Source organism: Humulus lupulus, chromosome 9, assembly GCF_963169125.1.
Source record: "Humulus lupulus chromosome 9, drHumLupu1.1, whole genome shotgun sequence".
Lineage (NCBI taxonomy): Eukaryota > Viridiplantae > Streptophyta > Magnoliopsida > Rosales > Cannabaceae > Humulus > Humulus lupulus.
In genome coordinates this window covers 83,363,955-83,387,990 of record NC_084801.1, presented here as the reverse complement: position 1 = coordinate 83,387,990, position 24,036 = coordinate 83,363,955, and the positions used below count along the sequence as shown (strand labels likewise).

Sequence of the window (24,036 nt, the reverse complement as noted above, 5' to 3'; positions counted from 1 at the left end):
TCAAGATGAGCAAGTAACGTTCAAGGTATTCAATCCTATACGTTCTCCAGATGAGTTGGGGGAGTGTTTGGTCATTCATGTCATTGACTCTACTATGGAGGAAGGAGTACCCACAACGTATAGCAAGAGAGTGAGGATGAGGCTACCTCTTGAAGAATTTGAAAGCAACAATGAGCTAGGGGCAAGTATAAAGAAGGCATCGTCTCATTTGCAAGAGCCACATACAAAGAAGAAAAAGAAAAAGAAGTGTGGTAGGAAAGCTCATTCCCAAAGGTTCGAAGTGGGGCAGCGAGTGTGTTTCTCTAATCCTCAGATGAAAGGAAACTCCAAACATCTAAAATCAAGCTTTGCCAATTCATTCTCTGTAATCAAAGCCTATCCTTGTGGTGCATTCAGGAAGAAAGTTTAAGGTGAATGGGAAAGAATATAAGTTTGGGGGTAATGAGGTTAAGCAACACAAGACCTCGGCCACCTCACTTCATCTTTGAAAAGTCATGTGTTGAGCTGCTGTGCTTGACATTAAAGACATACTTGGAGAGCAGCAAATTTATTATATATATAAATAGTATACATTGTTTTTGTTCGTATTTTTCACCTCCCTCCTTCATTGTCTATGTTGTGGAATTGAATAAGTTAATGTTATAGGGTGGTTGTGAGGATTCTTGTATTTTTATGGGTCAATTGAAGCAATTTTGGGCAGGTTTCAAGTCAAGCCATGGGTGTATTTATGGCTGGTTTCCTGATAATTTGAATTCTGGAAAGACTGGGGGTGATGCTGCGGCTATGCTCTTAGGCTCTTTATTAATGCTGCAGCATTGAAACCGGGCGAAAAAAAATATATAAAAAAAATTTGGAGCTCAATCAGGGAGCTATCCGCAAGAGCGGGGGTTTTAGCCGTTCAGCAGCCACCAGTGATGTAGCGGGAGCTTTTCTTTGCCTTTTTGTCTTGTTTATTTTATATTCTTTTGATTTGATGATGCTTTGTTTCTAGTTTCTTTCTTAATTCTTGTGGTTACTATTGTGTGTTGTGTAGCAATGAAGACATTGCTCTCTCTTAAGTTTGGGAGGAGAGTTGTTTTTATTTGCTATTGTGTCGCTTTACTTTCTTGCAATTTCTTGTCTTAAGTTTTAGATGTTGTTTAGGGGTGTTTTATGTAGAGTCTAGAGTCTAGGTTGTTTTGGAATCAATTTTTGTAATGGTTTTGCTTAAGTTTGGGGGAGGGCTTGATGATAAAATTTCAAAGATAGTGATAAAAAATGATAGCTTTTGTGTATGAATGAGCCTTTAGTACTTAAAGTTTTTGGTGCTAACAGAACTTTAGTAAAAGTGTGAATCCAAATCAATAGACATAGTTCAACCTTGAAAATTCTGAAGTCCTAGGAAAAGTTGAGCCTGCATGAAGGTTCAAGTTTTTAGAATTGGTTCAATAATTCCCTTGAGGCAAAATCCTAGGAGACTTAGCAATTTAGAAAGGATTTAGGCAATTTTGTTGGACTGTTTGAGCCTTTGCCTACCGTGTTGAATATTATCCCTAGTTAACCCATCTTGAACTTAATGGCCTATTTTTTTATCACCCATGAAATTAAATAGCCCACTCCTTTGTGAATATCTCTTTTTTCTTCTCTACCAAACCTTAGGCTTAGTTTGTCTTGGACACAACCTTGTGTAAGTTTGGGGGAGTGAAAATTGGGGCATCAATTTCTTGATTATCATTGTTATTCATATACATGCATATGCTCAAATTTAATTTAGTTAAGATTATGTCATTGTTAATTTATTTTCATTACTAATTAAAAAAAAAAAATCAAAAAAAAAAAAGAAAAAGAAAATGTGTGTTGTAAATAAATAAGTTGTTTTTATATAGTTTGTATTTGTAATAATTGAGCATATGTTTTGTATTCAAAGAAGTGGAAAAATTGGAATTATTGGGTGAGTTTGAGGGTTCATTTTATTGAAAAAAAAAAAAAGGGCAATATGTTTGTGAGGTCCAAGGCAAACTAGGTTGAGGTTTTAGCTTACAAATGTCCATTTCATCCATACCTTTAGCCTAGCTTACATTACAACCAAAAATAAAGACCTATTGATCTAGATTACTAAGCAAACTACATTAGTGGAGAGGGGTTACCGAGTTCAACATATGAAAGCATGAATTGAACCTTAAGATTGTTGCTTAACTTGATCTAAGGATTTGGGATTGATTGGAAAGGACTATTCACACACTCACCGGAATAACATTCAAATCTTGGTTTTGTTAGCATTTTAACACTTGAGGAATTTGGTTTGTGAGCACATTTGAGTTATCATTTGCATAATTGATTTGAGAGCATTATCCCCACTTTTGCATATCCTTTGTAGATTGATTCCAAATTGTATGTTTTGATTTTGTGTCTTTGTTGTGTTGAGTTGTTTTATTTAGTTTGTCTTTTGTGGATTGTCTTTTGTGTTTTGTTTGTGTCATCACTCAGGACAAGCAATGAGATAAGTTTGGGGGTGTGATAACTCTAGGAATTAGAGTTATTTTTATGCTTTTAAACTTATATTTTTTTATCAAGGAAGAGTAATTTGTGATGTTTTGTAATAGTTTTATTGTGTTTTCATTAAATATTAATTAAAGTAGGATAATATTAAATAGTATAGTAATGTTGGGAAAATCTTTAAAAAAATGTTGGTTCATTATCTTGATAGGTGGTCTTTGAGTTTGGAGCAATTTGAGAAAGAATTTAAGTGTGAAGTGGAATCAGAATTTGAGGAATGATGTGGCATTGCTGCAGCATCGCATCCTGGCAAATGCTCTATTTTGAGAGTCCACGTGTGAAGTTTCAAATTTATGGTCTTTAACTTATTTTGTTGTAATTATCTTAATTGGGCTGAAAGTAATTGATACAAGGATATTTGGGCTTTTATTGTACTTGGTCCATTTGTGGTAAAGAAGACAAATAAATTAAAAGATAAAGCAAAGAAAAGGCCCACGTGACCCAAGGGAGGGGTATAAACTAAATGTATTGATAGTCTTCTTTCTAGGGGGAGGATATACGACCAGGCAGAGAAGAACACACCCAGCCGCCTGGTGAAATGAATATACCCATTTTTTGGCAGCCATTAATGTAAAGGAAGAGGAGAGAGGAAGGAGAAAAGAGGGAAAAGCAAGAGGACAAAGCCACTTGAGACATCACTTTGGCTTGATTTCTTACCTTTATTTCTATTTCCTTTTAGTTTATTATCTAAATTTTCAGATTATGGATTGCATTTATTTGGGTATTTTTGAGATTATGAGTATGAGCTAAACTTTAAATAGCTAGGATAATTAGAACCCTAATATGTGATTGTATTGATTTTTATATTGATGTTTATGCAACTTGATGTTTATTCATTCAAATATTTATCATGTTTAATGCTTACTATTGATTGATCACCTTTAGTAGGTAATTGGGTTAATTTTTAATTCTGAAAAGGTTGAAATTAATGGACACATAATTTGAATGGTGCATGCTTGAACTCTTTGAATTCAAGATTGTAGTGATATAGATATATATTATTACCATGCATAGCCTTATGGAATTAGTGCTTAAATTAAGTCTTTAAAATTGAATTAGCATAGACATATGTGATTTAATTAAAAGATTAGTGTCATAGTTCTTTGATGAAAGCCTATGAAAATAAACTAAAATTCTACGCTAATAGACTTCCAGTTGCTGCAGCATCAGTGTCAGAATTGCATATTTGGGAGATAATTATCTTAGTTGTTGTTATACCATTTGTACTCCTTGAATCAATTTCCCTGAGTTGTTTATTTTATTTTTCTGCATTTAATTAGTATTTAATTACTTAGTTCTTAGACCACAATCTTTTTAATTAATCTTAGTGTCTTTAAATCATTTTGTTAGAACTTAGTTTCACAATTAAAAACTTAAAGAAACAGTCCTTGTGGATACGATATCTGGTACTTATTACTATATTACTTGTTGTTGACAGAGTACACTTGCACTCACATTAATTTTTGCACAACAAGGTGCCAGAACTAATCATTCAAAATATGGTATACTTTACAGTTTCTCATGATCCAATGTCTGTTTCTTATCTTTATTTTTTTCTACTTGTATTATTACTTGGGGAAACTACAATTACGGATGGAAAGACCCATCCATAGCCTGTTTCTTATCAAAATCCCTAACTCATATTGCATGGTGTTATATGATATCACATAAAGCAATTTCTATTTGGTAACTTAGATCATGGCAGAGCACTTACAGTCAAACCTTTGATTATTTATGATGGAATATTGTTATGCACCCACCCAGTGAAAACCCAAAACAGAGAAACAATGAAGGTTTCTATTACAGGCTGTGGAATAAAATACAAATAGAAAAGATTTCACAGGTACTTCAAGGGACCTGGAACCTCCCAAGAGCTAATCTCCAATTCTACTTGTACATTTCCTACCCTCCGCTCAGCCCTTACACTGGTTATGTATCCAGCTGTCTCCATTGCCCATACTAACAAACTATTCTATAATCTTACACCTGTCCTCTCTAACAAAGCTCCTAACACCTGTCCTAAGAGCCCTCTAAAAATCCAATCCTAACAAATATTCAAATGTCATTTGAGCAGGTAAGGCTAGTATAGCGCATTGCTTATCATGAAATAGAGAAAAAATTGTATTATTAATGTCTTTGTAAATTACTTCTTGATTAAATTCGAAGCTAGTGTGAAAGAAAGACATTCCATAACAAATAAACTTCCTATGACAGACAATTTCATTAAAAAACAAAGAAAACAAGAATACGAGGCTGGTGAAAAAAAAATACATAGAAAAGAGAAGTTATTATAGACACTAGTCACCAGACATGACTACATCAAAGTTTTGCAATTATTCAGGTAAAAAAATTTATAAGAAAATCGAGAAATGATACTAATTGAAGTAAGCTAACCTCTCTTAAGACAAATACGTGATTTAAAACACATATGGGCTCCATATCATTCAAAATTGAGCATAAATTGGTAAGCCTCTGCATTGCAGCTTCTAACCTGGAATCGTAAATGAAAAAGATAGAATTACCCACTTGTGAAAAAACAAATAATTTACATTGATGTATGGCCAGTTTGGACTGCTTTTACAGCTCACCATCTCAATTAATAAAATAATTTTAGCTTTAACTGGTGTCTGGTAAATCTACTTGATATCAAAGTGTATGGAAAATGATTTTAGAAGTAATGATGGGTATAGACTCAACACTTTTCATAGTTGTTTAAAGAAGCTAAAATATCTAAGACCTAACTTCTAGCTTCTGCTTCCAACATAATTTGAATCAGAAATACCAAACTAGTGCATACTATAGAACATAAGTTATAGGAGGATCAATGGCTTACATTTTAATAGAACTATTACTTTCAGGATGACTTTCATGGCCAGGTAAAGGAAAGCCACCTGCTCCTCTTGGAGATTTAGTTGAACCCATTGAAAGTCTTGATGCATAATTCATATAAGAAGCTGCTTGCTCTGGAAGAAGCTGAAATTCTCACAAAACCCTTGTAAGTTAAAGTTATAAATATAGGCTTCATCAGCTATTTCGTGTTTTACTAGTTACAAAATATGAACTGCAGATAATTACCTGGATCTCTAGTGCTCCAAATCCTCCTTCAGAATCAAGGATATTGATTAAGCCCTCGAGTCCTCCCATTATAGATTCAATTAGAGATTCAACATAAAGGACTGCATCCCGTCCAATCTTCGTTACCTGTACAGAAAGGAGAAAAGTAGCAGTCATTCCCTTTCCCATTGTCCAGTAATGTGAACCAAAATATATTTAGCTATCTAAATAATAATTTAACTAAGTATAATGTAGAACTTTGTACAAAGATTTGACAAAGCCATCAGCAAGAAAATGTCGAAGTTCCATTAGTGACAAAGTAATGGGTCACTCAGAAGTATTGTCAAGTTGCTACTAATCTTAAAAACTTAAGTTGATTAAAGAATGTCCAGCAGTGTCTAGGATTAGGCAAGGAGGCCAATTATTTTTTCCCAAGAAAAATAAAATAAAAATCTCCAACAATGCATACCAAGATGACATAGCAAATACCTGCAAGCCTCAAACAACTAGCCAAGTGAGCATATACTAACAGCAAGAAAGTAACACATACAATAAGTTTCATACTTTCATTTAGCATAACTGTATAAGATGTAGAGAATGATGGCTTAATTGTAACATATATAAATAGCAATTAAAACATCTCTAACCACCCTAGATCCTTTAAAGCAATCAAACTTATTAGAAACATAGATGACCCCTTTGATAATACATCTATTCTATCAACTAAGGAACTAATGGCTTATTTGGAATTTTTGTATTCTAGAAATGGGAATCTCTCTCGTATATATGAGGTTTGCAAAGCGTTTAATCGTGTGGAAAAACAAGATCAGTCCCTTATAAACTACTTTATGACATTTAAAAAGACATACGTATGAGGAGTTTAATATGTTGCTGCACATTAGTCCTAATGTGAAAGTTCAACAACGCCAGAGGGAGCACATGGCTATCATGAGCTTTCAAGCAGGACTCTCACCTGAATTTGATTCTATTAAGGCACAAGTTCTTTCTGGGTCTGATATCTTCTGACAAAACGTCTTTAGTCATGTTCTCTGCACAGAAATTACTGTCCTCTCCGCTTAATGGTGCTTTGGTAAGTCATAATAATAATTATGCGCATTGGAGATCTTCTACTCCAAGTGGACACAAAGAAGGTAGTTTTCAAGGATTTGAAACTCGAACACCAGCATCTGGAGGCATTATTTGCAACTACTATAAAAAAAATCAAGCCACACCAAATTTGAGCATAAAAGCTCCAGTTCAAAAATCAGCAAAAACACTCGGCTACTGTTGTGTTTACTAATGATGCTCCTGACAAATTGATCCTTATTTTTGCCGATAAATTTTCCAAGTTCTCACAGTAACAAGAATAACTCAAGCCTTCATCTTCTTCTGACACTGCTATTGCTAACTTTGGTAAATTCAATGCGTGTCTTCTTTCCTCATCCTCCAAATGGGTCATTGATTCTGGTGCCACAGATCATATGACAGGTAATTCTCATCTCTTTTCAACTTTTCAATTACACACTTCCACTCATAGTGTAACTTTAGCATATGGATCGTCATCTTGTGTTCGTGGGTCTGGCACTATTAATCCTACCCCCTTGCCTCCTTTGTCTTCACCTACCTAATTTATCTTTTAATTTGCTCTCGGTCAGTCAACTCACTCGTAATCTTAATTGTTGCATCTCATTTTTTCCCAATCATTGTTTATTTTAGGATCTTATGACGAAGCAGATTATTGATAACGAACATGAGTTTGGAGGCCTCTATGTTCTTGATACACTACAATAACCTTCTATTGCTTGTTCGAGTGTCACTTCCGCTTTCAACGCTCATTGTCGGTTGGGATACCCATCTCTTCCTTTGCTCTAAAAGTTTTGTCCACAATATAGTAAGGTGTCTTCATTAGATTGTGAGTCGTGTCAATTTGCCAAACACCATCATTTTAGTTGAGTCCTAGAGTCAATAAACGTGTTGGTGTTTATTTTGAATTAGTTCATTCTGATGTTTCGGGTCTTTCACCTATTGTGTCTAAACCTGGATTTAGGTAATTTGTTACTTTTGTGGACGATTATTCTCGTTAATTTGGCTATTTTTAATGAAAAATCATTCTAAGTAGTTTTTTATATTTTGTGCATTTCGTGTTTAGATTAAAAATCAATTTAATATTTCAATTCAAACTTTGCAGAGTGATAATGCCAAAGAATATAGATCTACTTTATTTCACTCGTATATGATTCAACATGGCACTCTTCATGAAACTTCTTGTGTATATCAACTGCATCCCAAAATAATGTATCGGAACGTAAAAACAAACATCCTCCTCAAATTGCATGAGCCCTTTTATTTCAAATGAATGTTCTTAAACCTTTTTGGGCTGATGTCATTTTTACAACATGTTTCCTCATTAATCGGATGTCATCATCTGTTCTTTATGGTGAGCTCCCTTACAAAATCATTTTTTCCAACAAGTCATTGTTTCATGATAATCCTATGATATTTGGTAGTACTTGTTTTGTTCGGGATGTTCATCCGCATGTCACTAAATTGGATCCTAAGTCATTGAAGTGTGTCTTCCTTGGTCATTCTCGTCTTCGGAAATATTATAGATGTTATTGTCCTAGTCTTAACAAATATTTTGTCTCAACTGATGTTACCTTCATGGAAGACATCTTATTTTCCATCTACACCCATTCCTACTCGTCAGGGGGAGGATGATGATTTGTTGGTATATTCTATCACATCTTTCGACCCTCTCTCGAAAAAAGCTCCTGACAAGCCTCCTATAACTAAAGTTTATTCCAAACGTCCACCTCCCGATTCATGTCCTGCACCTGCTCCTTCGTCATCAAATCCGAACGATGATCTTCCTATTGCATTGCGCAAAGGTTAGCGTCAGTGTACTATCCTATTTTTTCTTTTGTTTCATATAACGCTTGTCGTCTTCCTCTTGTTAATTTATTGCTTCCCTTGATTCTATTTTTATTCCTAAAACTGTTCATGAAGTCATATCTCATCCTAGTTGGCATTATGCAATGATAAAGGAGATGAATGCTTCAGATGACAATGGTACTAGGGACTTGGCGGATTTACCTTCAGAGAAACGGGCTATAGGATGCAAATGGGTGTTCACAATTAAAGTCAATCCAGATGGATTCGTTGCTCGATTGAAGGCTCGTCTTGTCGCCAAGGGCTATGCTCAAACCTATAAAGGGGGATATTCAAATACTTTTTCACATGTTGCGAAATTGACATATGCTCGGTTGTTTATCTCGATAGCAACTACTCATAACTGGCATCTACATCAACTTGACATTAAGAATGCTTTTCTTTATGGTGATCTTCCGGAGGTGTATATGAAGCAACCTCCTGGTTTAGTTGCTCAAGGTGAGTATGGATGGCTTTGTCGTCTTCAAAAATCTTTATATGGTTTGAAACAAAGTCCTCGTGCTTGGTTTGGAAAATTTAGTTAGACGGTAGAAAAATTTGGTATGATGAAAAGCAAGTCTGACCATTCGGTGTTCTACAAACAATCAAAGGTTGATATCATTTTGTTAGTTGTGTATGTGGATGACATTTTTATTATTAGAAGTGATAAGGTATGAATTTCATCTCTCAAGTCATTCATTCATACTCCGTTTCACACAAAGGATTTGGGAGTGCTAAAGCATTTCTAGGGTGTTGAAGTTACAAGGAGTAACAAAGGTATCTTTCTATCTCAAAGAAAATGTCATTGAATTTTTAACTGAGACGGAAAAATTGGGAGCAAAGCCCTGTAGTACTCTCCAATGACTCTTGTTGAAGATTTTCGAATTAGTTGCCAAATCTTAAGATTTGGTCAAATATCAAATATGCTTAAATCTCTCTAGATTTGATTGTATAATCTTTTATTTTTGGTAGTAAATATTTTAGTGTAAATATAAAATATACCGTGTAAATATAGGTCGACTTTTCTACATTAAAACCAGATTATTCTTTCTATTTTTATTCTCTCTGTAAATGCTCTAAAGCCACAATTGTATCAAATATTTTTTTTATATATGAGAATCATAAAACTTTGATTCCTATAGTTTTTCATGGTATCAGAGCCAAATTCCATTTTCCTCTAGATCATTCAATCCTTAACCCTAAACCTAGTTGCCAACTATCACCATGTCAGACAATACTTCTGAAACTACCATTGACCGAAACACTATCCAAACAACCACCAAACTGCATGTTGCTGCCTAGAAAATGACACATTCTGATTCACACTCCATTTAAATTACCAATATCCGACTGAATGAACATAATTTTCTGCGTTGGTCTCAATTTGTTTGCATGTATATTCGAGGAAAATGGAAGATCAGTTATCTCACAAGTGATACCAAAGCACCTGACACCATCGATCCCAATTATGTTGTGTGGGATGCTGAAAATTCCATGATTATAGCTTGGCTCGTTAACTCCATGGATGAGGAGATAAGTGTCAATTACATGTGTTATTCCACTGTGAAAGAACTTTGAGATAATGTGTGTCAAATATATTCTAATTTTGGAAATCAATCTCAAATTTATGAATTACAACTCCTTGGGCGAATCCAACAAGGAGAAGATAGTATTACTAAATATTTTAATAATCTGAAAAGGGTTTGGCAGGATCTAGATTTATTTAGTGATTATGAGTGGAAAAGTACCGAGGACTTTAACCACCACAAAAAAACTGTTGAAAGTGACAGAATTTTTAAGTTTTTGGTAAGACTTAATGTTGAGTTTGATGAAGTTAGGCAGAATTATTGGCCGACAGCCCCTGCCTTCTATTGAAGAAGTTTATTCTGAGGCCCGAAGGGAGGAAAGTCGTCGTGTCGTGGAGTTATGTTGGGAAAGAAGACCGACTGGATCTATTGAAAATTCTGCTCTTATTGCTGAAGCTAATGCTGCCAGATTCCATCACCAAGTACAAAAGCCTTGTGTCTGGTGTGATTACTGCAACAAGCCTCACCATACTCGAGAAACCTAGTGGAAACTCCATGGAAAACCTGCCAACTAGAAGAGCAGCAAGCCAAATAAGAAGGATAATAGCTATCATGGAATAGCTTCAACAAATGAAGTAGAAAGTGTTGATAAATTTCTAAACAAAGAGCAGATGGATCGTCCTCTCAAGCTACTGGTTGTCAATCCATCCTCATCTGGTATTCCTAATGGTTCTATGGTTCAGTCAGGTAGTAATTCTTCACCATGGATCATAGATTCTGGTGCTTCCGATCATATGACTGGTGCCTCTAATTTTTTCCAATCCTACTGTATCTGTTCTAGTGATAAAAAGGTTAGAATTTCTGATGGAAGTTTGTCTCCTATAGCTGGTAAAGGAACTATAAAAATTTCTAAGAAAATATAACTAAAATCTATCTTACATGTTCCTAAACTTTCTTGCAATTTGTTGTCTGTTAGCAAACTCACTAAAGATTCCAACTATTTTGTCATCTTTTTTGAATCCCATTGTGAATTTCAGGACAAGACCTTGGGGACGATGATTGGCAGTGCTAGGTTGGTGGATGGTCTCTACTATTTTGATGATAATATCCTAGAGAATAAACAAGCTCAAGGTCTGAGTAGTAGTATTAGTTCAATTTATATTCGTGAGCAAATAATGCTTTGGCATCATAGACTAGGTCATTCTAGTTTTCCTTATCTAAAGCACCTATGTCCTAGTTTGTTTAAAAACATTGATTGTTCATCTTTTCATTGTGAAAGTTGTTTTCTATCTAAAAGTCATCGAATTTCTTATAAATCACGTGGATATCATGCTTCTAAACCATTCTATTTAATATATAGTGATGTTTGGGGCGCTTCAAATATAACCACAATAATCGGGAAGAAATGGTTTATAACATTTATAGATGATCACACATGCTTATGTTGGGTTTATCTAATGAAGGAAAAATCTGAAGTTCAAGAACTTTTCAAAGATTTTTATAAAATGGTTGAAAACCAATTTCAAACCAAAATAAGTGTGCTTCACGGTGACAATGGGACTGAGTATTTTAATAAATGTCTAGGAGATTTTTTTAAAAAAAAGGCATTATTCACACTTCTACATGTCGTGATAAACCTGAACAAAACAGTATTGCTGAAAGAAAAAACCGTCATTTACTTGAGGTTGCACGTGCCTTATGTTTTCTATGAATATTCCTAAAAATTTATGGGGTGATGCTATTTTAACATGTTATTTAATAAATCGTATGCCTACTCGTGTTTTAAAACACCAAACACCTTTACAAAGTTTACGAACTGTTTTCCCCTTTATTGGAATTTCTACTAATATGGATTTAAAGGTCTTTGGTTGTATAGTGTTTGTTCATATTCCTACGCATCTTCGTTCTAAGCTTGATCCTAGAGCTGAAAAATGTGTTTTTCTTGGATATGCACCCAATAAGAAAGGGTAAAAATGTTTTAATCCTACTACAAAAAGACATGTTACCATGGATGTTATTTTCTTGGAACATGAATCTTTTTTCTGCAAAATTCATTTTCAGGGGGAGAATAACGTTAGTGAATATCAATTTTGGCATACATCTATACCTATGCCTAATCCATATTTTGTAGATATCAATAATGAGAACATAACTCAGGAAATTGGTATTTTACCTAATGAAAACTCTGACAATCTGGATCTAAGACACCAAATTATTAATGCATCACAAGCAGGGGGAGAAATACTACATTCTAATGTTCCTCCACTAGAGCTTCGTGTCTATACTCGAAGGAAACACCCTCAAAATAGTAAGGAAACATCAGAACCTCTTGTATAGCCACAATCATCGATTCCAAGTTCTGACTCCATGGAATCACAAGGTAATCCTATCATCCCTACTCAAGTTATTCCTAGCAATATTACTTCAGATTTGGACCTGCCTATGGCCCTTAGAAAAGGAACTAGGACTTGTACCAAACATCCTATTGCTAAATATTTATCTTACCACAAATTATCCAATAAACGCTTTTACTTCTAATATTTCTCACTTGTCTGTACCAAGAACTATTCAGGAAGCATTAGATGACCCAGATTGGAAGTCAGCAGTTTTAGACTAGATGAATACTCTACGAAAGATTGACACTTGGGATGTTATTGACCTTCCAAAAGACAAACACAATAGGTTGCAGATGGGTGTTCACAATCAAATGTAAAGCTGATGGCAACGTGGAAAGATACAAGGCTAGACTCGTAGCGAAAGGGTTCACACAAACATACGGCATCGACTGTCAGGAAACATTTGCACCAGCGGCTAAGATAAATTCTATTCGTATACCGCACTCTTTGGCTGTACATTATGATTGGTCGCTACAACAGTTAGATGTGTTTACAGTCTCTCCACCAGGTGTTAAGGAAAACATTGGGAGTAATAAAGTGTGCAAACTGAAAAAAATTCCTTTATGGACTCAAACAGTCTCCTAGGGTCAAGTTTGAACGTTTTGGGAATACAATCAAGAGTCATGGTTATACTCAAAGTCAGGTTGATCATACTATGTTCTTCAAATCAGTTGATGGTAAAGTTTCTATACTTATAGTATATGTTGATAATATAATTTTGACTGGAAGTGATCAAGTTGAACTCAATAGATTAAAGCAATTACTTCCTAAAGAATTTAAAGTCTTGGGTACTCTAAAATATTTTTTGGGAATGGAGTTTGCAAGGTCATCAAAAGGAATTGTTGTCTCTCAACGCAAATATGTTCTTGATGTACTCAAAGAAAATGGTCTACTTGGTAGTAAGAAAGCGGAGACACCTATAGACCGTAATGTGAAGCTACTTCTTGCAAAATCTTGTGATATTATTAATTTGGACCAATATCAGCATCTTGTGGGGAGGCTAATCTATCTCACACATACACGTCCCGACATTGCCTTTGCAGGTGCTGTGAGTCAATTTATGCATGCTCCCAATCAAAAACATTTTGAAGCAATTAACAGAATTCTGAGGTATCTAAACAGCACTCCAAGAAAAGGGCTACTATTCGAAAAACATGATCATATGCAAGTAGAGGCATACATTGATGTTGATTGGGCTGGTAACATAATTGATAGAAGGTTTACTTCTGGGTATTGCACATTTGTTGGGAGGAAATTTAGTCACATGGCATAGCAAGAAACAAAGTGTGGTAGCAAGAAGTAGTGCAGAAGTTGAGTACAGGGAAGTTTCACTTGGTATCTGTGAACTCATATGGATAAAGCGAATTCTAGAAGAACTAGATGTGAAGAATGAACGTTGATGAGAGTATATTGTGATAACAAAGCTGCGATTTCAATTGCTCATAATCCAGCCCTTCATGACAGAACTAAAAATGTTGAAGTTGATAAGCATTTCATAAAGGAAAAATTGGATGATGGTCTTATTTGTATGCCCTATGTCCCTACGGATGAACAAGTTGCCGATATCCTTACTAAAGGATTACCAAAAAGTCAATTCGAAAGATTAAGTTGCAAGTTGTCCATGAAAGACATTTTCAAACCAGCTTGAGGGGTAGTGATGAAGATTTTCGAATTAGTTGCCAAATCTTAAGATTTGGTCAAAAATCAATTATGCTTAAATCTCTCCATATTTGATCGTAAAATCTATTATTTTTGGTAGTATATATTTTAGTGTAAATATAAAATATACCATGTAAATATAGGCTGACTTTTCTACATTAAAATTAGATTATTCTTTCTATTTTTATTCTCTGTAAATGCTATAAGGCCACAATTGTATCGATTATTTTTTTATAATGAGAATCATACAAGTTTGTAGTTTTTCAACTCCGAACATGCACCTTACAAAAAATGGGGAACTATTTGAAGATCCTGAGAGATATCAAAGATTAGTTGGGAAGTTGGATTACTTTATCATGACTCGTCCAGATATTGCATATTCATTCAGTGTTGTGAGTCAGTTTATGTCATCTCCAACAGTTCATCATTGGGCAGCATTAAAGCAAATTTTGTGTTACTTGGAAGGAGCACCTGGACGTGGTATCGTGTATATGAATCACGGGCACACTCATATTGAATGTTTTTCATATGCAGATTGGGCAGGTTCCAAAATAAAAAGAAGATCTACTTCGGGTTATTGTGTCTTTGTTGGATGGAATTTGGTCTCATGGAAGAGTAAGAAGCAAAACGTTGTGTCATGATCTAGTGCAGAGCCAAAATTTCAAGCTATGGCACAGTCTGTGTATGAGATAATGTGGATACATCTTAAAACTTCAGTACCAGCAAAATTGTATTGTGATAACCAAGCTGCTCTTTATATTGCCTCTAATTATGTGTTTCATAAGCGACCTAAGCATATCGAAATTGATTGTCATTTTGTTCGTGAGAAAATTCAACAAGGTCGCATTTCTACAGGATATGTGAAAACTGGAGAACAACTAGGGGACATTCACGAAAGCTTTAAATGGAGTTCAGGTTGATTATCTATGTAACAAGTTGTGCATGATTAATATCTATGCTCCAACTCGATGGGGAGTGTTAGTTGTCTATTAGTTGTCTAATTAGCTTAATTCTAGTTTCTCAATTGTATAGTTTCCTAAAATAGATTCCTAGTTGTGTATATATATGTGTATTACTTTTCAATTAGAATGAATTCATTTTTCACCATAGATAACAATAATTTCCTTAATTCTCTTCTAGTGGCTTAAAAAAATATTATTGCATATGTATATGTATAATTGGACTCCATTTCAATAATGATGTTAGCTAGATCCAATTTTATTTTTCATCTGTCCAATTTAAAGAGAAACAATACTTAAATATGAGATGTAAATTTCTTCTGCAACTTTTGAGATGTAGATGGATGGAAAGGCAAAGAGTTAAAAGATTTCATGTATCACCTCTTCTGGAACAATGGGGGAGGCACACTCTGGAAAACTACTAGCAACACCAAGCCAAGCACAGCAATGCTGAGGACGTCCTTCTGCACCAAACATAGTGTTCCTAAAGACCTGTTAACAATTAAATTTATGTCAAAAAGGCGTTCTGAAAACAACATAACAATTCAGATTTTAAGTTTAAAGAATTGGCATTCAGAAGGAATCAAGGAAATGATAACATAAAAAAGAACATGAACTCACTGCTGTTAGTTGCTGATGGTAGAAGTACAAATTTTTTAGACTGCCATGCCTTGATAATTGAGACTCTAATTCATCAACACATCTGCGTTGAAAGTAATTTCCCAATTTAATGCTATTATCAGCTCCTCATTCAACTATTTATATATATATATATATAAATATATATATGCAATTTGGAGACCACGCGTTCACATAACATTCACAAAACAAATAGTAACAACAAAGAACACTAGCATAAAGACATATATGACCTTCAAATTTCAAGACCAAGAGGCACGCAACAAAAGCTCTTGGTTGTTTTTCCTGTTCTAACAGTTATTGTGATGACACAAGATGAGAAACTATTAGATTGGGTTTGGGATGAACAAAGTCAACTATTGATAAAACCTAATACATACTGATAGGACCTTGTCTACCTGAATTGGAACCAAACAGAGCCAATAGGCAAGATAGAAAACCAGAAAGAAGAAGTAAAATTGTATTTTAGTAGTAACCAGGAAATTAGAGAGCCTGGACCCTCCTTACAGAGATGGTTCTTACTTAAAAGCTAGCTGAATACCAAAAAGAAAATAATCCTCTTATTTATACTTAGCCTCTATGGTAAACGGTGCACCTAGGTACTACCCAAACAAAACCCACATAACAGATTTAGAGTGTATTATCCCCTACAGCCCTCTCTACGTGTGCCTTCTTGTGCCTCCTAGCATAGACATACGTTAAGGGAGGTCTATCAATACCGCCGGCCTGAAGTTTCACCTTGTCCTCAAGGTGAAATTGGGGAAATTGCTCCTGAATGACAGCGAAATCTTCCCAAGTTGTTTCAAATTCTGGTAAGTGATCCCATTTGATGAGGGCCTGTGGCTTGGTGTTGTGTGTTCCAGGGCGAACCGCAAGAAAGGATTCTGGCTCCAAAAGCCACTCTAAGTCAGCAGTGAGGCCTGGAGGAAGGCATGTAGCCTGCTGGTGCTGTCCAAGTGCTGCCCGCAAGCAAGAGACGTGGAAGACGGGATGAATGGAAGCATGAGATGGCAATTGAAGGCAGTAAGCTGCTGTGCCCACACGAGCCAACACCGAGAAGGGGCCAAAGAACTGAGTGGACAGTTTTTCATTTGGCCGTTTCGCTAAGGTGCGCTGCCTGTAAGGACGGAGTTTCACATACACCATGTCGCCCACCTGAAACTGTACATCACGACGCTTGCGATCAGCTTGGGCTTTCATTTTCTGTTGAGCATGGAGCAAATTTTGCTTTAACATTTGGAGGATCTCATCTCAGTCACGCAACTCTTGGTCCACAACAGAAACCTTGGTACTTGCCGGCTCAAATCAAAGCAACGGGGGTGGGTCGCAGTGGTAGACAGCACGAAACGGGGTCATCCCAATGGAGGAGGTATGATGCGAGGTATTGTACCAATATTCGGACCACGGTAACCACTTCGCCCACTGAGTCGGTTTGGTGCTGGCAAAACATCGTAAATAGGTCTCAAGGCAGCGATTGACCACTTCTGTTTGACCGTCGGATTGAGGGTGGTAGGCCATGCTGTGTTGTAGTGACGTCCCCTGCAACCGAAACAGCTCTTTCCAAAACAAGCTGATAAAGATCTTGTCCCTATCCGAAACAATGGAACGGGGTATCCCATGGAGCTTCACAATCTCACGGACAAAGACTTCAGCCACCGTGAAGGCCGAGAAAGGATGACGGAGAGGAATGAAGTGGCTGTATTTCGAAAGGCGATCCACGACCACTAAAATAGAATCAAAGCCTTTAGAGACGGGGAGGCCTTCGATGAAATCCATTGAGATATCCTCCCAAATTTGCTCGGGGATCGGTAATGGCTGCAATAGGCCCGCTGGAGATTGCGCCAAATACTTATTCTGTTGGCACACCGAACACTCAGCCACAAATTTCTCTACATCCCGGCGCATACCCCGCCAATAAAAATCTGACCCCAACCGCTGGAATGTTTTAAAAACCCCTGAATGTCCACCCACAGTACTGCCATGGTATTCCTGCAGAAGCAACGTAATAAATGGAGAAGATGCGGGAAACACCAAACGGCCTCTGAACTTGAGACACCCATGAACCAAGGAATATCCTCCACAATCAGCACCCTTGGACAGCTCATGTAGTACCTTAGAAGAGCTGGGTCTGTCGCTATGTGATTCTGCAAGTCTGGAAGGGAAAGGATGTTGGGTACTGTAATGGCAGCGAGGGCGACAGTTGGTTCAACCCGCGATAGCGCATCAGCTGCACGATTCTCACCCCCTGGTTTATATTGGATATCAAAGTCATAACCCAAAATTTTGGTCAGCCACTTTTGATGATCCATGGCCACCAAACGCTGCTCAAGGAGGTACTTCAAACTGCGTTGATCAGTACGAACGACAAACCTCCTGCTCAGAAGATAAGGACGCCACTTCTGAATGGCCAACACGATGGCCATTAGTTCTCGCTCATAAATAGATTTCAGGCGTGCCCGGGGTGACAGAACACGACTGAAATAAGCCACCGGGCGACCAGCTTGCATTAAAACTACCCCGAGCCCCATGCCTGATGCATCAGCCTCTAGAGTGAAAGGAACGGTGAAGTCGGGCAGGGCCAATACAAGAATGGAACACATGGCTGCCTTCAATCTTTCAAACCCTGCCTGAGCATCAGGAGACCAATGGAAGGCATCTTTCTTTAACTGATCCGTAAGTGGGCGGGCAATACTCCCATAGTTCTTGATAAATTTCCGGTAGTATCCGGTGAGACCCAAAAAACCTCTCAAGTCCTTGAGATTGCGAGGGACGGGCCAGTTCAGCATGGCTTGAATCTTGGAGTGGTCGGCAGCGACCCCTTCTTCTGAGATCACATGACCGAGGTACTCTATTTGCGGCTGGGCAAAAATACACTTCTTGCGGTTGGCATACATTCTGTGGTCTTGCAGGCGCTGTAAAACTAATCCCAAATGAGTCAAATGAGTATCCATAGACGGGCTGTACACCAGAATATCATCAAAAAATACCAGCACAAAGTCTCGCAGAAAATCTCGGAATACATCATTCATAAGAGCCTGAAAAGTGGCTGGCACGTTTGTGAGGCCGAAGGGCATAACTAAGAACTCGTAGTGGCCCTCGTGAGTGCGGAAGGCCGTTTTCGGGACATCACAACGAGCCATGCGTATCTAATGGTACCCAGATTTTAGGTCCAGCTTCGAAAAAACCTTAGCGCCATGGAGCTCATCCAAAAGTTCATCAATCACGGGGATGGGGAATTTGTCAGCCACTGTCTCGCGATTTAAGGCTCGATAATCCACACAGAACCGCCAGCTGCCGTCCTTCTTCTTGACCAACAACACTGGACTCGAGAAAGGGCTCGTACTTGGCTGAATAATACCTGCCTGGAACATGTCTCGCACCATCTGCTCAATAGCATTTTTCTGAATGTGAGCGTATCTGTATGGCCTGACTGAAATGGACTATGTGCCTGGCTTCAGTGGAATAGAGTGCTCCCTAGCGCGCACGGGAGGAAGACCGGGAGGCATCTCAAACACATCTGTGTATTGAGCAAGTAACTGTGCCACGGGTGGGGTTCAGGAGTAAGTGTCGGGTTCTGTACCAGCTGCCAAGGCGCCTAATTGGGCCCAGTAACCTTCAGCTCCTTTTTCCACCGCTAAAACCATAGCCTTCAAGGATATTGGCGATTTACAAAGGCTGGGGTCTCCTTGCAACGTCACCCAAGAACCATCCACTTCGAATTTCATCACCAAGGTACGCCAATTTACTTGCATATTCCCTAGAGTTTCCAGCCATTTGATGCCCAATATGACATCGGCCCCCCCGAGTTCGAGAGGGAGAAAGTCAGTCACCACCCGAATGGCTCCCAAATCAAGTTCCACTTGCGCGCAAATGCCTTCCGTTCGGACCTTACCCCCGGTACCCAATAACACCCCATAACAAGTTGTAGCCGTAATAGGGAGTCCCGCTGCATGTACGACTACTGTGGAGACAAAATTATGGGTGGCCCCACTGTCGATGAGAACCGTAACCTGTTGTTGCCCAATCTGTCCTGCCAATTTCATCGTATGTGCGGACGTAATCCCAATGAGAGAATTCAGCGACAAAGTGGCTAAAGTTTCATCTGAAACAATGGTGTCCCCCGACTCCGGCGACAGGGGAGGGGTTTCCTCGGGTGGCTCAGTTTCTTCGCTATCTGGGACAAGCTCGATTTTGGAGGAGCTTCTGCTGACAATCATGGCCTGGGTGGAATTTCTTATCGCATTTAAAATAGAGCCCCCGTGCTCGTTTTTCCTGGTATTCCGTCTCGGACGGTCGGCGGTAAGACGAGGAGCTCGAAGGACGAACGCTGCCTGCCTTTGAGACCGTTGGACCCATTGATGCGGAGGAGGAACCCCCTGGTTTAGGCAGCGATACAAGGGGAAGAGATCGAGCAAGATAAGACCCATAAGTCGATCGCGTGGGAATGATGGGGCTCAAGTGTGGTTTGTAGTGAGTGGGCCTAGTGAGGGGGCCCAAGGTCAGTAAGTGATGGCCCTCTTCTACCCGCTACGCCGTTTCCATCACTTGGGCTAGTCCTTTGGACTGAAGGATATGTAGAGCAGCCTTCACTTCTTCCTTAAGGCCCTTCACAAATGACCCTTCTAAGATATGGTCCGGCACGTCTGGGACACGGGAAGCCAGCACCTCCCATCGGACTCGGTAGTCCTTCACATCGCCGGTCTGAACGACGGACAAGAACTCCTCATACAACGACCCAACCGGGACTGCTCGGAATCGAAGAAGAACCAATTGTTTCAGCATACTCCACGACATGATCGGCCTCCGTTGGTTCTCCCACTGGAACCAAGACAGAGCGTCGCCGTCAAGACCCACGATAGCCGTCTCTAACATCATTGCCTCGGTCATCTTCGAGAGAAGAAAATATCGCTCGGCACGGTAGATCCACCCATCGGGGTTCTCCCCATTAAACACTGGAATTTCCATCCGCGGTGGACGAAAATCTTGGCTGGGCGACGGACCCGAATAGAACGAGCCCAATTGAACCGAAGGTGTAGTCGTGGGAATACCCTGGGGCACGGAATGGGGGGTCGGCGGTCGCGGAGGCACGGGTGAGTGGTGGGTAGCTGGTGGTGGTGCCCCGATCGAGCTGGGTTCGCCAATTGACGAGGCATGGCCCTCAATCGCACGTCGTTGGCGGTCGACACTAGTCGCAACTGCCTCTGGCGGAATCCGAGCAGGAAGACTGAGCATCTGTGAGAGCTGGGCCTCCATGTGCTTGGACAGGGCTGTGTCCAAATGCTTGGCCACCGATTGTTCAATGGAAGATTGAAGTTCCTGCTGCAGTTTGGTGAATCCTTCATTGAGCTTGACCACATCCGAACAGAGATCGGAGACTTCGGCACCCACCCTCTCGTCATTAAGTTCGGCTACCGTGTCCTTCTTAGGTCCCATGAACGAGGGCTCTGATACCAATTGATAGGACCTTGTCTACCTGAATTGGAACCAAACAGAGCCAATAGGCAAGATAGAAAACCAGAAAGAAGAAGTAAAATTGTATTTTAGTAGTAACCAGGAAATTAGAGAGCCTGGACCCTCCTTACAGAGATGGTTCTTACTTAAAAGCTAGCTGAATACCAAAAAGAAAATAATCCTCTTATTTATACTTAGCCTCTATGGTAAACGGTGCACCTAGGTACTACCCAAACAAAACCCACATAACAGATTTAGAGTGTATTATCCCCTACAGCCCTCTCTACGTGTGCCTTCTTGTGCCTCCTAGCATAGACATACTTTAAGGGAGGTCTATCACATACCAGAAGTCAAGCTAGTTCACCCCTGATCAGTTACTCATGTGTTACTTCTTTATAAGTTGTCACCGAAATTTGGATATGACTAAAATCCAATAATTAATTAATCTGATAAAATAATGAGATTCAATAATTCTTCAATGTAACTTCAACGCATAAGGAATTTGTTAAGACCTGAAAAAAATAAGCAAGAACAAACCAGAAACCAAGCACAACACTAGCAAGACAGTAAGTAATTGAAGCACAAAAGTTCTGGAATTTCTATTAAGAGGAATAGGCAAATACACTCTCACAGCCACTGGTGGTATTCGAGAGACCACCAACTCTCCACACATTCAACAACTCACTCTAGGATACCCTTACAAACCAAGCCCTTACCTATTTATAAAATAAACCATAACTTATTCCCATTCCAAAACTGACAGCAATAACACAACTTAAATAACATAATAGTAATTAATAGCAACCCATTACAATTCTATAACCCCAGAATATGAATTAGCACCCATTATAATTCTATAACCCCAGAATATGAATCAGCACCTCTGTTTCTTACGTCTAACATAAGTGATGTGAGTTGGAGGCCTAACATTACCCACCGCCCAAACTCGAACCTTGTCCTCAAGATTGAAATGGGGAAATTGCTCTGTAAGCACCTCAAAGCACTCCCAAGAATCCTCAAAAGCTGGCAGCCCCTTCCACCTGATGAGAATCTCAGTACCCATATAGTTGGGATGTGTGGAGGATCGCACACTAACCACCTCCAATGGTTCCACCAAAAGCTCCATGTCAGAAGAGAGATGAATAGGAAGAGCAAGAAAAGTTGCATGCTTACCCACTGCTAGCTTAGGGGTTAACTTAAGCTAATATGCGACCTTTCCAATGCGGCGAAGTATCTCAAAGGGGCCATAAAATCTGGGAGCTAGTTTTTCATTGATTTTGCGAGCAAGGGACTGTTGTCGATAAGGCCTGAGTTTAACATAAACAAAGGTCCCGACCTCATAATTCACATCACAACGTTTCGAATCAGCAAAGGATTGCATCTTTTGTTGGGCTCGAGAAAGGTGAGACTTTAACTCCGTCAAAATCACATCACGTTGAATCAGTTGTTGCTCTACTTCAGCATTGGCAGCAGAACCTAACTCATTACGGATCAAGGGCGGAGGGTCGCGACCATAAAGAGCTTTAAAAGGTGTCATGCCCGCCGAAGAGTGGAAAGAGGTGTTGTAGCTATATTCAGCCCAAGATAGCCATGCAGACCAACAAGAGGGTTTATCCAAAGCAAAACAACGCAAATAGGTTTCTAAACCCCAGTTGACCACCTCGGATTGGCCATCAGTTTGTGGATGATAGGAGGAGCTTCATCTGAGTTCAAAGCCTTGCAAAGAGAACAACTCTCGCCAAAAAAGACTCATAAATATCTTATCCTGATCAAAAATAATACTCCGAGGTACGCCATGTAAGCGAACCGCACCTTGAATGAAAAACTCCGCCACAGAAGGGGTAGAAAATGGATGCTTCAAAGGAATAAAGTGTCCATATTTGGAAAGTCGATCGACAACTACTAGAATAAAATCATACCCTTTTGATTTAGGTAAGCCCTCAATGAAATCCATAGTAATATCATCCCAAACTTCTTGTGGAATTGGCAAGGGTTGAAGAAGTCCAGCTGGAGACATGGCTTCGTACTTGCTACGTTGACAAACATCACATGCAGCAACAAAATTCTAGACAGATCTTTTAATGCCTTTCCAATGAAACTCAACTGCCAAACGATGATAAGTACGACGTATTCCAGCATGCCCTCCGACCGCCCCGCAATGGAATTCGTGAAGCAATATTGGAATATAAGGAGATTCTGCTGGTAAAACGAGTTTCCCATTGTATCTCAAATGGCCCCCAACAAGTGAATATGCAGAATAAGAAGCGGGATCTTGCTGCACGCAGTGCTTGATATTAGAAAGAAAGGCATCAGCATCAACTTGCTCCTTGAGTTCCTCAAAATCTTAAACGATTATGGCAGAAAGTGTACCCAACGAGACTTCAACCGGTAATCGTGAAAGGGCATCAGCAGCAGTATTGGCACTTCCTGGCTTGTATTGAATGTCTAAATCATAGGTCATAAGCTTTAATAACCATTTATGATGCTCGCCATCGACAACTCATTGATCTAATAAAAATTTTAAGCTGCGTTGGTCCGTACGAACTATGAACTTTTGACCAAGAAGATATGGGTGCCACTTCTTAATAGCAAAAACAATTGCCATTAGTTCCCTCTCATAAACAGATTTAACGCGAGAAAGAGAGCTGAGCTTGTGACTGTAAAAAGCAATGGGACGATCTTCTTGCATAAAGACAGCTCCCAACCCAAAACCAGATGCATCTGATTCAATCACAAATTGCTTAGAAAAATCAGGTAACGCAAGCACTGGTACACTGATCATGGCTTCTTTAAGTTGGCGGAAAGCTGCCTCTGCTTCCGCATTCCACCCAAAAGCGTCTTTCTTCAGTTGCTGAGTTAATGGCCATGCGATCTTGGTGTAATCTCGCA

At 38.8% G+C, this 24,036-nt stretch overlaps 1 protein-coding gene across 2 annotated transcripts in view; it reads right to left on the bottom strand.

The window, feature by feature from the left end:
- Positions 1-24,036, bottom strand: part of LOC133802343 (protein NAP1) — a 57,014-nt gene that overhangs the window by 11,694 nt on the left and 21,284 nt on the right. For both annotated transcript variants that reach the window (XM_062240643.1, XM_062240644.1), the window contains 5 exons: positions 15,679-15,760; positions 15,439-15,549; positions 5,611-5,736; positions 5,369-5,508; positions 4,930-5,026 (listed from right to left, as the gene is read on the bottom strand). In XM_062240643.1, the coding sequence (XP_062096627.1) occupies positions 4,930-5,026; positions 5,369-5,508; positions 5,611-5,736; positions 15,439-15,549; positions 15,679-15,760 (556 nt within the window). The remainder of the gene's footprint in view (positions 1-4,929; positions 5,027-5,368; positions 5,509-5,610; positions 5,737-15,438; positions 15,550-15,678; positions 15,761-24,036) is intronic.